The sequence below is a fragment of the Etheostoma spectabile genome, chromosome 16, assembly GCF_008692095.1.
Source record: "Etheostoma spectabile isolate EspeVRDwgs_2016 chromosome 16, UIUC_Espe_1.0, whole genome shotgun sequence".
Lineage (NCBI taxonomy): Eukaryota > Metazoa > Chordata > Actinopteri > Perciformes > Percidae > Etheostoma > Etheostoma spectabile.
This window is the reverse complement of record NC_045748.1, coordinates 18751220-18764745: the sequence shown is the minus strand read 5'-3', so window position 1 is coordinate 18764745 and position 13526 is coordinate 18751220. Positions and strand designations below refer to the sequence as shown.

Here is a 13526-nt window from a genome sequence, read left to right as displayed (position 1 = left end):
GGGGGGGGGATGAATAACACTGAGAACTATTCCAGGAGTTGAGAAGGAGCTCAAAGCAAAAACTGCAGCTTTTTATGAAACCTGAGACAAAAAAAAAAAAATTCAAACTTTTGTTTAAGAAGTATTTATGCAGAGGCCCCTTCCAGCGTGTTGTATTGTTATATATACACAATACTAATGGATGATTATCACTGATGCATTCAGTAAGCAGAACTGTAATGTTGCAGATGATCAAGGTGAAGCTCATTATAACTAGTTATGCTTCTGAAGTAACTACTAACTGCACTGTAGCCATCTAATACATTTAGTGCATAAAAAGTATATTTGTGTAAAAGTATAAAGTGGCTTAAATGTAAACACACAAGTACAAGTAGCTCAAAGTTGTATTTAATTATCTTGAGTAAATGTACTTAGTTAGATACTTTCCAAAACTGCAGCAGTTTTTTTTAATTAACATGCATAATGCAAGCTTAAATAAAACCATTTTCACCATAAAACCATGTTCAAAATGCATTATCCTCAACCAGACTGTATTTGTCATAAACTGTATGGAGAAGGGACCTTTGACTACTTAAAGACCAAGATTTGATCAAATACTTGAAACATTTACAACCTATACGTGCCTGTGAGATGCCCGTGTCATGTTACTCTGAGCATATCAACAAAGATTAATCCGCAAAAAATAAACACACCATCTTTTTTAAAACTACGATTACACAATTTCAAAATCCTGTTTCCAACAAAAAGCATTTGCCAGCGCAAGTTAGTGGTATACAACAATTTAGCAGACAACCTATTGACATATCAATTGAATAAAAAAATAAAGCTAGACAATTAACTGTATACAAACACTCCGGCCCCATTGGGCTCAGCCTCCCTCGTTTCCTAGGAGACGCCTCACAACAGGCCTGAGCTGGTAAGCTCGGTCTGCTGACGCATGTCCAATTACCAGACATTTCTAGAGAAAAAACGATCAATTCAGGCCCATCCTAAATGGGTCTATTCAACATCAGCAATATGTTTAGGTCTCATGTCTCACTGCTAGTAATTATAAGTCATCTACAAGTTATTTCAACCAGCTGGACCAACAAGCCGATGCAATATATTTCTGGCCAGCCACCAGCGTCTCATTTATGAATCCCAGGGTGCTGTCTCCCAGCACGAAAGAGGCCAAGCCAGGAACCACTGCAACCGATCAAAAACGCACTTTAACCCAAAATTTACAACGCTGCTCACATTCCAACAGAGCTCCAGTTTCATTTCACCAGCTGGGCTTTGGCAACGCAACAACCCCAATATAGGCGCCTTATGGATAGAGAGGGGTCTGTGTGTAGCAGTCTCATTTTAGACTCATCATCAAACTGAGTACCTGTAGCTCTATAAATAGTTGTCAATCTGCATTCAGTAGGAATGATGATTGGAATACATTAAGTATTATCACTAGAACATTATAACGGGACTGCATGTTTTAGTGCTGCTTACATGGTCAGCAAATAAACCTTTTCCTCATCAGATTTCAAACTTTTTCAGTTGAATGCCTCTAACAACATTAACACTTATAATAATCTCCAATTCAATTTTTTTGTGTTTTCCACATTATTTACCTACCTCCTAAAGTAGCTATTAATGTACCGTTTGCCAACCTCATAATTGTTTTTCTCCTCTAATGAGGAGGCCTATTAGTAAAAGAGCTAATTGTTTGACTTTTCCGTTTCTACAACAAGACATTTCATTTGGCCTCAGCGTGCCCATCAACTTAGAATTTTATGAAAACCTGACGCCAACAGGCCCATTAGTTGATGAAGTAAGTGATGTTTGTGTTTTGGGTAAGACTGGAATCACAAAAGCCTGAGGCCAGATAGAGAGTGTAGAATAATGAGGAGTTTAAGTTAGGAAATGGATACCATACCCAGTCCCTAACTGCTGAGGGAAGAGGTGGGTGGGGGTACAATTGCCTCTTGCTTAAAAGAAATGCCCCCCTACTCCCCTTTACTTATCTACGCTGACTTCCAGGAGGTCTACAACTTTAATGCATCTAGGGGTGCAACAATCAACATGGGCAACAGAAAGAGTACACTGGAACCAAATATGTTAATTTACTTTACCATCAACGATGTCACAAATACTAATTTCAAATTAGTTGAGAATCAGAAATAGCAGTTTTCTCCACATATCACAGATACTAGAATCAGAACATGTTCAATATTACACCAAATTACACATTTATAAAAGTAGATTATTTTTGGCAAAGCATTTATTCATGTATTTCTCAGAGATACAAGTCTATGTCTCATGCTTGTTTTTCAACAGGCTACACTTGAATTAAACAGTTGTTTTAATTTTTCTTGCTGCTAATTCAATATCCTGTTGTTTAACTCATCTTCTTTGGGTTTGATTGTTTTCAATAAAGAATTAAATGCAAGAATGCATAGCTAGTTTGTGAAATCGAGTCAGTAGTCGGTAGTTTTTCTGAGATATTTTTTTTTTTCTGACAGTAAAAAGAAAAATCGATTATATTTACAGGAACTTTTAAATCAAACACCTAAAACAAGCATTTGCATTACATGTTATAATTTGCAACATCAGCAAATATAGTTTCAAGGAAGCTCCACAGGCATAAAGAACTGTATCCTTTGGTGTTTATCAGAGCAAAAGACGGAATTATAAAAAAAATAGAGGAGGATTGAAAGATAAACATTTGAAAGAGCATGAATTAAAACAAGAAAGGAAATAGGAAATACCTAAACTTAACAACGTCGGTGAGTTTAGAGCCTGGTGATGGAGAAGTGGAGGAGTGACTGCATTTTAATGTAACTTAACATTCAGCCATGGTCATGCAAATCACTGTTTTGGTTTTCACACCCAATAGGAGGGGGGCAGCTGTATCTTTTTTTCTTCTTTTTTCAAATCATGAAAGGCCAATAGTTAAATGATAATTCCAATATACAGGATGGGCAAAGTCTTAACAAAAAACACCTACAACTTAAAACCTAAACTAAACTTAAAACTTAGTCTTGTAAAGTTACAACTTTTACCTGATGAATGTCTAAAACCAAAGCGTTGTATTTCCTGAATAAATTATTGCTTGCGTAATGGTCAGTGTGCGGGACTCTTTCTAAAGTTACAACTTTAAAATTTAAATAATGCTCTATAATAATAATAATAATAATAATAATAATAATAATAATAATAATATTACTCATCATTTATTTAATTCATTCATTTGCACAGTTCGCTCCCTGTGACATTTTGTCTTGTTTCCAAATGGAGCTATGTGAGTCTTGACGCCACTGATTTGGTCTCCTTGAGCTGGGTGATTTTCATAGAAATGCGTAACGAAGTCTTAAAAATTAAAAAAAGAATCGTTACTCACAGTTCAGCTGTGCAAACCATCACTTGTGTCGTAAAAGCTGATAAAGAGGAGTAGAAAGGGACGACGTGTGTGTTTTAGTGGCAAGCCTCCCTGCTGTGGTGCCACTGAGCAACACACCAAGTGAAAAATACATTCCCTGCACTTTGACCAACGCAGCACCAGGCTAGCCTCCACAGACATGTGGTTAAATAGTATATCTGACAGGCCTAGGCACCTACGTGTCCGAACGGGTCCAGGTGGTTGTTGGTCAGTTTCAGCTTCTGGAACGAGACGAGCTGCCTCATCCAGTGCGCCCCCGTGGCGGGAGAGTCCGGGTGGACGTAGAGCCTGCCGGGCATGGCGGGCTCTGCCTTCCCGGTCACAGACCTGAACACAGACACACAGACACACAGTCACACCTCGGATCAGCCATGCAGCCACCATAGTCGGCGGACGTGCTCTTAGTGTAAAATGTTAATTAGACAACATTCCCCCCCATCAGTTTTAGGCTAATATTTCATTGTCAACATTTGAAGTTATACAGAGGGATATCTGAATTGAATGCGACGTGTTTAAGAGAAAGACAGGAAACTAAAATAAGAAAAAAGAGACCAATGTGGACACTCTTGCTACTTGTTATCGCCTAGTCAAAACATTGAATTAAGGTTTCTTTAATACAAGGACTTATAATTCTATAGAATACTCTGAGAAGTTGGTTTTGGATGGTCAGAGGTCAGATAAGAGCTGGCAGACATTGTTTTCCAACATCGTTAGATCAAGAGGAGGATTAGTTCCAGGACATGCTTTAGACAGGTCATTATCGGCAGTATTGGGATGTGATTATCCTCTAGAAGTATCCCCTCACTGAAATGCGCTGACCCAAACAAGACTTCGGGAGATAGACATGACACTAAACAAATAACCCTGTTAATGCCCCACTGGGAAAAACAGCCTTGTTGCAGTAGGCCTACACATATAGGCTGGTATAGCTACAGGAAAAGTCCTCAACATTAATTCAACAGCTCCGGCAAAACATTTCTCCCCGCTGACAACATTTCTTGGCAAGCACTAGAATGCACACAGTTCCTAAGTCTCTGTCGAATAATATCTTCACTTCCGATTCTCATCCATCAGGGATAAAATACAAAATGTCCCGTTGGAATAAACTCCAGAGAGAGTAGCTGCGACCCTCAAAACAACAACCCCTATTATTGGGAAATGTCCTGCCCGTAGGAGTCTATTTAAGAAATGTTTGAAAGTGCAAGAAAAAGTCCTAAAAAAAAATCGTTTTTGTGTGTGTTAGATTTTACATACCATTTGTTATCGGCGAATTTGTATCGATGGTCGTCCGCAGGAACAACATCCATCAGGAGAATATATTTAGTTTTGGGGTTTAATCCCGTGACTTTGACTTTGAAGCTGGGAAACATTCGCCTGGAAAGGGAAAAACACGGTTTATGGCGCTATGTCGTAGCCTATTTCTGTCAGACAGTAGAAAGAGAAGGCGACATAGGCTGTGGTTTGTTTTAGGGATTTTTTTTGCACGGTAGAGGAAAAAATGCACACCCAATGTAGCATGCGTTGCCAAGTTTTCCAAAACTGAATGAAAACAAACTTGTTTTCAGAATAATGTCATGACTTTCTTGTTTTTTTTTTTTTTTAATAATTATTACAATTTGCGACCAATATTACAATGCATACAGGCAGGTCACGTTTGGTCGTTTAACATGTCAAATAAATGTCTCGATTTGGTTTGGAGAGGTTAGACAGAGGTAACAACTTTACACGGCCGGCGTTGGCTCTGAGAGGGACCTGCGGGCCAGATTCTTTTTGTTTTATCTGTTTAGTAAATCATATTGGATATTTGGTAGCTGTCATATTTTAAAAAACAAAACAATAAAACACATAATGTGAGTAGCCTATGCCTGAGCAGTCTCACGAGCCAAAAGGAAGGCTTGAGGAGGACGAAGGGGAGCTGCTGCTGTGTGTGACATCATTTCAGACCAAACACAGGAGAGAAATGACTGACGGGAATATAATGTAGACTTTATGCAGATGTGTGACAATAACTGGCGTCTGTCCGCACTGGAAAGCACATTGAAATGTTGCTGTTAAGTATGTATAAGTATGCATTCATTTATAATGGCGACCCACATGTGAGCCAGCGGCCACTTTGACATGAGCAGACACTAGCGGTCATCATGCATATATGCAAGTTCACACTCAGCAGACGAGCGCTGTTTTGACAGGATGCAGTCTGAGGGCAGACAGCGAGACACATGTACGGTCCCTGCATAACATGTTGCTGCAAAAGCGTTGTCACGTTAAGTGTCTGCGTAAGCACACACACACACACACACACACACACACACACACACACACACACACACACCACAACACACCACACAACACACACACACACACACACACACACACACACACACACACACACACACACAGCGTTTGCAAAAGGCAGAACACATGTTCTTGAAATTAGTTTATTTCATTGAATTTAAATAAATGTTGAGTAAACAAACTCAGACTCAACAGGATCAACACGTAGGACATTTTGCTCTCTCTCTCTCTATTGGCCGATGGTATTGCATTATCTCCGAAGGGCACCCGGACTAAATGTAGGCTATATGTGCGGGTGATGTTGCAGAGCGCTAAAGCCTCGTCAGATGCTCTGTTTTCTGGTGGTTCCTCGCACTGCCTATTTCTAATACACACACACACACACAAAACACAACACACACACAACACACACACAACCACCCACACAAACACACACAAACCACACACACACACAAATCCAGCCAGGCCTATAAACTATCGTACATTTTAATTTAGGCCTACGTTCAATTCATAGAAAATTATTGCGTGCAACTTCATCAGCAAACAGGAAATGAATCCAATACCCCCCCCCCCCCCCTTTTTCAGATTTGTGGCATGCAGTCATAATAATGATAAATACTTTTCTTATATTGTCATACCTTCCGGCTTTGGTGATGATCATCTCCGTCCCCACCTCGTCAAACTTTGTCCAGAGTTCCCTCTCGTGCAGGTAAACTTTTATTCCCTCCATTCCCTTCAAAATAAAGTGTATTAGTAACCAAAGTGCCCACCGGATTGCTGCAATAAGCATATAACTACAATTTTACATAGATGTGTCAAACATGGTTTTGAGGCGTTGTGAGTTGGTCAAAAGCTGCCAAAGAGGAAATTATAAATGTCAGTCAAATACATATTTCAATTATGAATATAAGTCCAAACAAAAAATAATGTAGGGCAATGTAACCTTTGATTATTTACGTATTTAAGATCTACTCTGTAATGATGTAGTCTTAAACCTGTTGGGCACAAACTAGGGCTCTGCAGTATAATAAGGCAAGAGTTAATGTCTGACGATTAACTTATTTTCCTATAGAATGCATTCGTCTTAAAGTCAGTTCTAAAAACAAGTTAAAGTTGTTTGGAAACTTTTCTGATGTTTTACTCTTCTAAAATGAGTTTTCTTTGAGCAACGCAATGAGACAGTTTACTTCACTAATACAAACTAAAGAGCCAAATGAAGTTATATTTGTATAAATACACTTTAGAATAAGTCAAATTGGTAGAAATACTCCAACACATTGGCAGATATTTTCTTTAACATTTCGTGTAGGCTACATTTTAACACCCCAAATGACAATATAGTTAACCTACTTGTTCGGACGATTATAAATAGGCCTACTTTTTAAATATTTATATATTTTTTTATTTTTACAGGGACCCCATAAGTGAGTGGAAGCAGCCTCGGCTCGCAGCAGGGACACTGAGGCCTACAGACTGACTGATACTGACCTGCTGAATGTAAGTTGTCTGTGATGATGGGGATTTGCTTGATGCCCCGTTCTGTTTCTCTGATTTATTATCGGTCTGCAATTCTCTTGAATCCGAGCCACCAGGAGAGTTTTGAATGGCAAAAGTCTCCTCTTGGTCCGCCATGACCGGAGCAACGAAAACTACTGTCCCAGCTGTAAGACCCAAACAGAGATGTCAGTGTGTGAGACTGGATCTGCTTATTAACATTGTTACAGTGATTTGAATATGTTTATACATATACAGACAGACAGAGATGAGCTTTATGTTTTGACATTAAAGGTAATCTACAAATTTTCGGAAGTGTGTGCTATACAAATTACTAACATCAAACATCAAAGTAGACTTAAAAGATAGCATATTAACATACCAATTTGATTTTAAAATTGAATGTTTTCAGTGTAACAGCAAATTAATTGAATTTGTTTAAATACGATGGTTTGGTATATATGTCAAGATGCTTGTCACCAATGTAGCCTTATTTTAAGCAATGAACAGAGTGCACAGTCTATAGAATTGCTCACATTAAGAGTATGGTTGCGGGTTTATGTTGGGAAAATAAGTCGGCACATTGAAGAAGCCCCAGGGCCCCCTCGCTTTTAGAAAACAATATTTCCTATTCATGCTCCCAGACCAAAAGACATGAACGTTATTGTTGTAAGCGCGACATAGTGACGCCCAGGACACAATGAAGCCTAAAGAAACAACCATCTACACTAAAACGGTGTCACTTCTGCAGAGAGCAGTGGTTCCTGCAACATAGGGTAGCCTATACTTCAATGAAATGCAACAATGAATACGCGTAGCCGGATCAGAGCGGGATCAGCTTACCTAAAAACAAAAACACGTCGTGGTCTAGTGTTGGCCAGGCGGTGGCACAACAGAGAAACACAGTCTTCGACTTTAAAATGTTCAAATCCCTTCCCAAATCAGATAATCCAGGCGATTTGCTCTACGAAGCTGCGCAGAATCTCCATGAAGGCTTCTTTCCCCCCCCTCTCTCACTTAGTCCAGATTTCCTACAAGCGTAGCCGCGACCGTGAAGACCCTCGCGGAGCTCGGTGACAGCTTCAAGGCAAAGCTCGGTGCCTAATCTTGCATTTTACAGCTGAAGAGCGTTTTGTGAGCCGAGCCCGGCGATAGCACCTAGCAGTAGTAATCTGTAGCCGAGTCCCAGAGGAACAGGTCCGTCACCTCCTTCTCCCTTCTCCCCTCCTCTCTCTCCCAGTCTCTGCCTTGTCGATTCTACGCCTCCTCTCTCTCGCTCTCTATCTCGCGCGCTCCCTCTCCAACCCTCCAGTGCGCATCAATGGCCAATCGTGCGAAGCGGAAGCGGAGTTCGCGACGTATGGGGTGGGGGTGATGGGGAAGTAGTCTGCGCAGGAATAGCATTGGTTTCTACACCAAAAATAATCCCTTCCAGGCACCCACCCCAGTTCCTCTCTCAAACCTCTCAATAATCCCAGTCTGGTGGAAGGAATCCATTTGATATTTGCTCCTTCATGCGCCATTACGCCAGTCATAGCCTCCAGACAATATTGCATCAAGTTTATAAAACAAGTGGCTTAATAAACTTCTGATGATAGTGTGCTGATAGTGTGGGTGAACATCTCTGCTTATGGCCGAAGAAATTACGATTAATTGATTAATTGAGCATCTGTTTTTGCCTGTGGTTCTGTTAGTGTCTGTTAGTGGGTAATTAACAATAAGACCAATTAACCGTTAGCTCAAATAATGCTGTGTCTGAACCTTGGACCATTCCCTACACAGAACAGCTTCCACGGCTAAAAAGACGCAGTTAGGTCAGAATTGGATATATTTGCCCCAAAAGTAAAAACACAAGCCTGGGGCAGTCGGTGTAAGATATGGACCTGTGGCTTCACACAGGTTTAGTAAGCACAACCATTTCACTGGACTTCATATTCTGGCCTCATCTAAAGATCGCAACCTATGGAGCCATGTTTGCAATGACAGCGCCTGGTTAGACACGCACGCAGACGCATGTTTAGGTGACAGAACAATATCCACTCAATTGTGTTGGAAGGTAGCATGGGAATCAGTCTTAGTGGTTTTAAATGTTACCATCCCATTTAGGCTGATATCTGATTACGCACGCGCCCACAGAGTCAATTTCGCCATCATTCGGTGTGATACAGAGACACAGTATGAGATGGACGTTTGCCCATTATCAAGCTGTCAATACTATGCTACTAACACTTCTTGAGTAGATATGAGGTGGGGGGGGGGCGGGGGGGTGGGAACTGAAACGCGGAGTAATGATAGAATAGTAGCATAAGCGAGCCTGGTGTCGAAAGCAGCTTTGGAATTATTTAAAATAACTATCTTATTATATATATATAACATCTAAATTAATCTTTTAGATATTGGGGATGGTAATTTATGTCCAACAACATTTTCCTGGAAAAGACGTAGCAAAAGTACATTTTAATTCATTTGGATGGCTGGACGAGTCCCTCCAAAGCTTATGGCAAATGTTGACCCAAAAAACACTTTTACTGAAGTGGGCTGAAACAAAACGAAGCTAACTAATATCACACACAATTTGCAAAAGTTTTAAATATTTATCTGAGTTTGTAAGGTATTGGGGAACTTTCTTTTTCTCACTTTTGCAACTGCACGCACACAAAAACACACGCGCACGCACACAGGGCTCCGAAGGACGCCATGCTTCTCCATTACTGTACTAACACTATTAGCTTTTCAGAACTTGATAATGGCTACAGAGTATTTTTTATATTTCAATAATATTGTTTGCAAACTGTAAATACTGATAGAATACAAGAATCAAATTTGGCCCCAAGATCCTTGAACACGTATGATTATTGGTTGTAGCTATACGTTGTTTTACACTACAGCGTTATTGCCTGACAATAGCCAACATAACCCTCATGTTTGGAAATATAGAGATAAATAAAGAAATTGAAGGAAAAGCTGCATTTATTTGAAAGGGAAACCCCGAATAGCGATGAAAGAAGAAAGCAAATCGTCCCATCAACAATCAAAAAAGGGCATACCGTTAGGGTCAATAGAGATTAAATGTCACGAGCTGAAAACTTCGGTCTGGCGTTGTAAGGCCAATATAACACAAAGGTCGATATACTTTAGTTGAAATCTATCAGTAATAAGTCTATAACATATTGGAAGTTAGGAATAATCCAACTTGATAATCAGTTCACTATAAATCGATATGTTTTTTTTCATGGTTCCGTTTTAGCCATAAGGCCTGCTAACTGACACGACAACTCACGTAGGAGAGATATTGTAGTGAAACTCATTTAAGAGGAAATGACCACACGTGGAAATTGATAGAAAGCCTTATGAGCATGTAATAATAAAATAAAATGCAACGTTTTGATCATTCAAAATAAACGGATGGTGTGGATGCAGAGGTGCAGCGTGAAAGCTTCACACTGCAGTAATTAACTTAAAGCTTTTTAACAGTGCGTCATACAAACAGAATCATACGTCATACAAACAGAATCTAAAAAACAAAAACTGGCTTGACAGTGACAAAAAAAGCCGTAACGTTGGCCACTAAAACCATTTAGAGAGGTGTCACACCAAGTAGACACGTGAGTCGATTTATAAAACGTATTTGTTAATAAACCTACAATAAACCTATAATGAACCGAGATCGTCAATTATTTAATAGGGGTAGCACTTAAAAGAAAATAATTAAATGTTAAAAAAAAGGTTTCCCCTTATGAGTGTAATAGCACATTGAGTTACATCCCATGACGAGAGAATAAAAAAAGAAAAAAAATGGATGTTAAATTACACAAGCAGTGTAAAACAAATCGATCCTGATGGGTTGAAGTCTGTTCTGCTCCAGTAACGGATGAAGTTTTTCACAAAAAAGAAAGGCACTTGTAACATGATAGTTAAAAATAGTATTAAAATAAGCGTGCAATATAAAGGTAAATTTAATCTAACAATTACAGAGTAAAACTAAATAGCTTTTTAATATTAATCGTATTAAATCTCATTGAAAATTCCTCGATTATCCGCGCATCAGTGTATGCAGTAATCACTGAACTTAATAAAACAAGACACACTTTTACAGTAATTGCATATCATAAACAAATCACCTTTCGTTGAGTAAATGCCTCATTGGGAGATCACATACGAGCAAATTTAAGACTTTCCAAAAAAAACAACTAAACAGATGAATTCTAATGCTACCTAATACAATGCATGTAAAAACAATTACAGTGTGAAGTAAAATGAATTTAAACGATATAAGGACAGAGAAAAACAATTGCTCCACAAAGCTACACGGAGGGCCATGCGTCAGGAAAATAAAATCATAGCAACACACACAATTTAACAAACTACAAACATACATCCCAACATTATATCTTCGTTAATAAGACAAAACACTTTCTATTTGCAAACTCCTCCAAAATTTACATTTTTAAAAATGTACACTGTGACTGACCTTAAAAAGTGAAATATAGCATTTTATAATTTTTTTTTATCACTTAATGTGTTTGGTAGCAAAATGATGTAGCTGATGAAAATGAAAGGCAGAGAAAAAACTGCATTTGTGAATAACTTTCTCTGGATTTTAAAAAACAAACAAAGATGTAATCAAACCCTTTCTATGGTATATTATAGTTTCTCCAAGAACCTGTTTATGTACACAGTAAAGTACATAAAACCTGTCCTCACTTCTAAAATAAATAAATCTCAACATGTTGCGTGACCATGCTGGCTAATTACTATTCACTCTGAAACATAAAATCTAAATGTAGCCTGGAAGACATACAATGAAGTCAGTAAGCAACAGTACGCTGACCGGTGGCATTTAAACAGTCCCACTGCTGCTCCGGCTAGACTGTAAATCTGCAGCATTAGAAATCAAACCACCCCTGGATGCAAACAGTGTCCATAAAAGCATGTGTGGCACGGTACGTTCCTCTTCAAGAACTACAAATCCAACTCATCCAGGTGCAACTGACAAGGCGCCAGAAAATAGAATATTAGGTTGAAGCAGCAGGTGAAAAAAGCGGAATAAAAGCTGATTGCAGGATTACAAGAAAACAACCATGGTTTCAGTGCACGCGCACACACACACACACACACACACACACACATTAAATATACCTACCTACCTCCTGGCTGTCCAGTACTATTGAGTGTGGGGTCTGATGTTACCGCTTAGAGCTGCTTAAAGTCTGGTGAGACTTTAGCAGACAGGCAGGTGAAAGTGCTGGTGTGGCTAACCACCAGTCCAGCCAGGACTCCTGGGTCAGGGAGGGGAGCCCGCCCAGATGCTCCGCACCAAAGACCAGCTGTGAGGTTTGTGGCTGAAAACCCATCCACAATTTGGCTCGCAGGAGCCAGAGAACAGGAAAGAGGGAGAGAAGGAAAACAAAAGCTGCAAAGATTGCATTTTTTTTAGGCTAGATTTTTTTCCAGGTGGCACTAAGGAGTCACCTAATATGACAGAATAAGTATGAATTTGAAGTTTCCTTATTTAAACAATGTATAAATATATTAACTCCTGCCTGCAATGTGTTTTCATTTGCACTCTACTGTATTAATGGGTCTAACACAAGCAGGGAGTGTATTTTCTGAACAATTTCTAAAACATAAACAAAGGAATATGGTGAGTCATTCTTGTGTTGATAAAGTTCTGTTGCTTATGAGACAATGTAACTACATGAGTATAGAAGCCAATACTGATCTACAGACTGCACCTTTAAAGCCCAACCCCTTGATCTAAAATAATATATGTCTTATAGGAACAGGCAGCATTACAGCATTGTGACAAAAAGCGAGGGACATTAGAAACAATGGTAGAACTGCAGGTTAGTTTATTATGATGACTGGAAAAAGATGTAAACTGATTGATGCGTCACTTGTCCGTTGAGGAGTATGAACACACCTTTGCTAAAAGATGAAAGATTAAGAGTTACAAACTCCCTCCTAATCCAGTATGGTTTCACGCAGCATGGCCACACATGGGCCTGTGGTCTGCCCCCTGCCCATAGTCTTTTTACTCCCCTCCCTCCCTTCACCCTCGACCTTGTGAGTGAGTTTACCCTTGTTCCACTAGAAAGGCAATGATAAGGTATCTGGGCCTCCATAGCAGTGCAGGGCTAAGAGGTATACCGTGTGTATACGCAGACACACATCCGTGCATGGATATTCACGTACAGAGCTCTACTTTCACAACCCGAGCACGACTGTGGGCTCAGGGTTGGTGGCGGTGGACTTGGGGCTGACACGTTTCTGCTAACAATCACATCACACACAGGGTCCCACATTCCAACTTCCTGATGAGTCC

At 39.6% G+C, this 13526-nt stretch overlaps 1 protein-coding gene and 1 long non-coding RNA gene across 3 annotated transcripts in view; one reads left to right on the top strand and one right to left on the bottom strand.

Annotated features, from left to right (window-relative positions):
- Positions 1 to 12489, bottom strand: part of tbx5a (T-box transcription factor 5a) — a 21726-nt gene extending 9237 nt beyond the window's left edge. Inside the window, exons 1-5 of one of the 2 annotated variants that reach the window (XM_032539657.1) lie at positions 12345 to 12489; positions 7196 to 7368; positions 6346 to 6440; positions 4667 to 4786; positions 3592 to 3739 (exon numbers count right to left, since the gene is read on the bottom strand). In XM_032539657.1, the coding sequence (XP_032395548.1) occupies positions 3592 to 3739; positions 4667 to 4786; positions 6346 to 6440; positions 7196 to 7339 (507 nt within the window). In that variant the 5' untranslated portion in view covers positions 7340 to 7368; positions 12345 to 12489. Of the gene's footprint in view, positions 1 to 3591; positions 3740 to 4666; positions 4787 to 6345; positions 6441 to 7195; positions 7369 to 8044; positions 8461 to 12344 lie in introns of those variants that run through there. The other variant, XM_032539656.1, reaches the window with a different exon arrangement.
- LOC116704294 (uncharacterized) overlaps positions 1 to 13526 on the top strand; it is a 125303-nt gene that overhangs the window by 35527 nt on the left and 76250 nt on the right. Inside the window, exon 2 of the long non-coding RNA XR_004335647.1 lies at positions 7121 to 7204. This is a non-coding gene — a long non-coding RNA (uncharacterized LOC116704294). The remainder of the gene's footprint in view (positions 1 to 7120; positions 7205 to 13526) is intronic.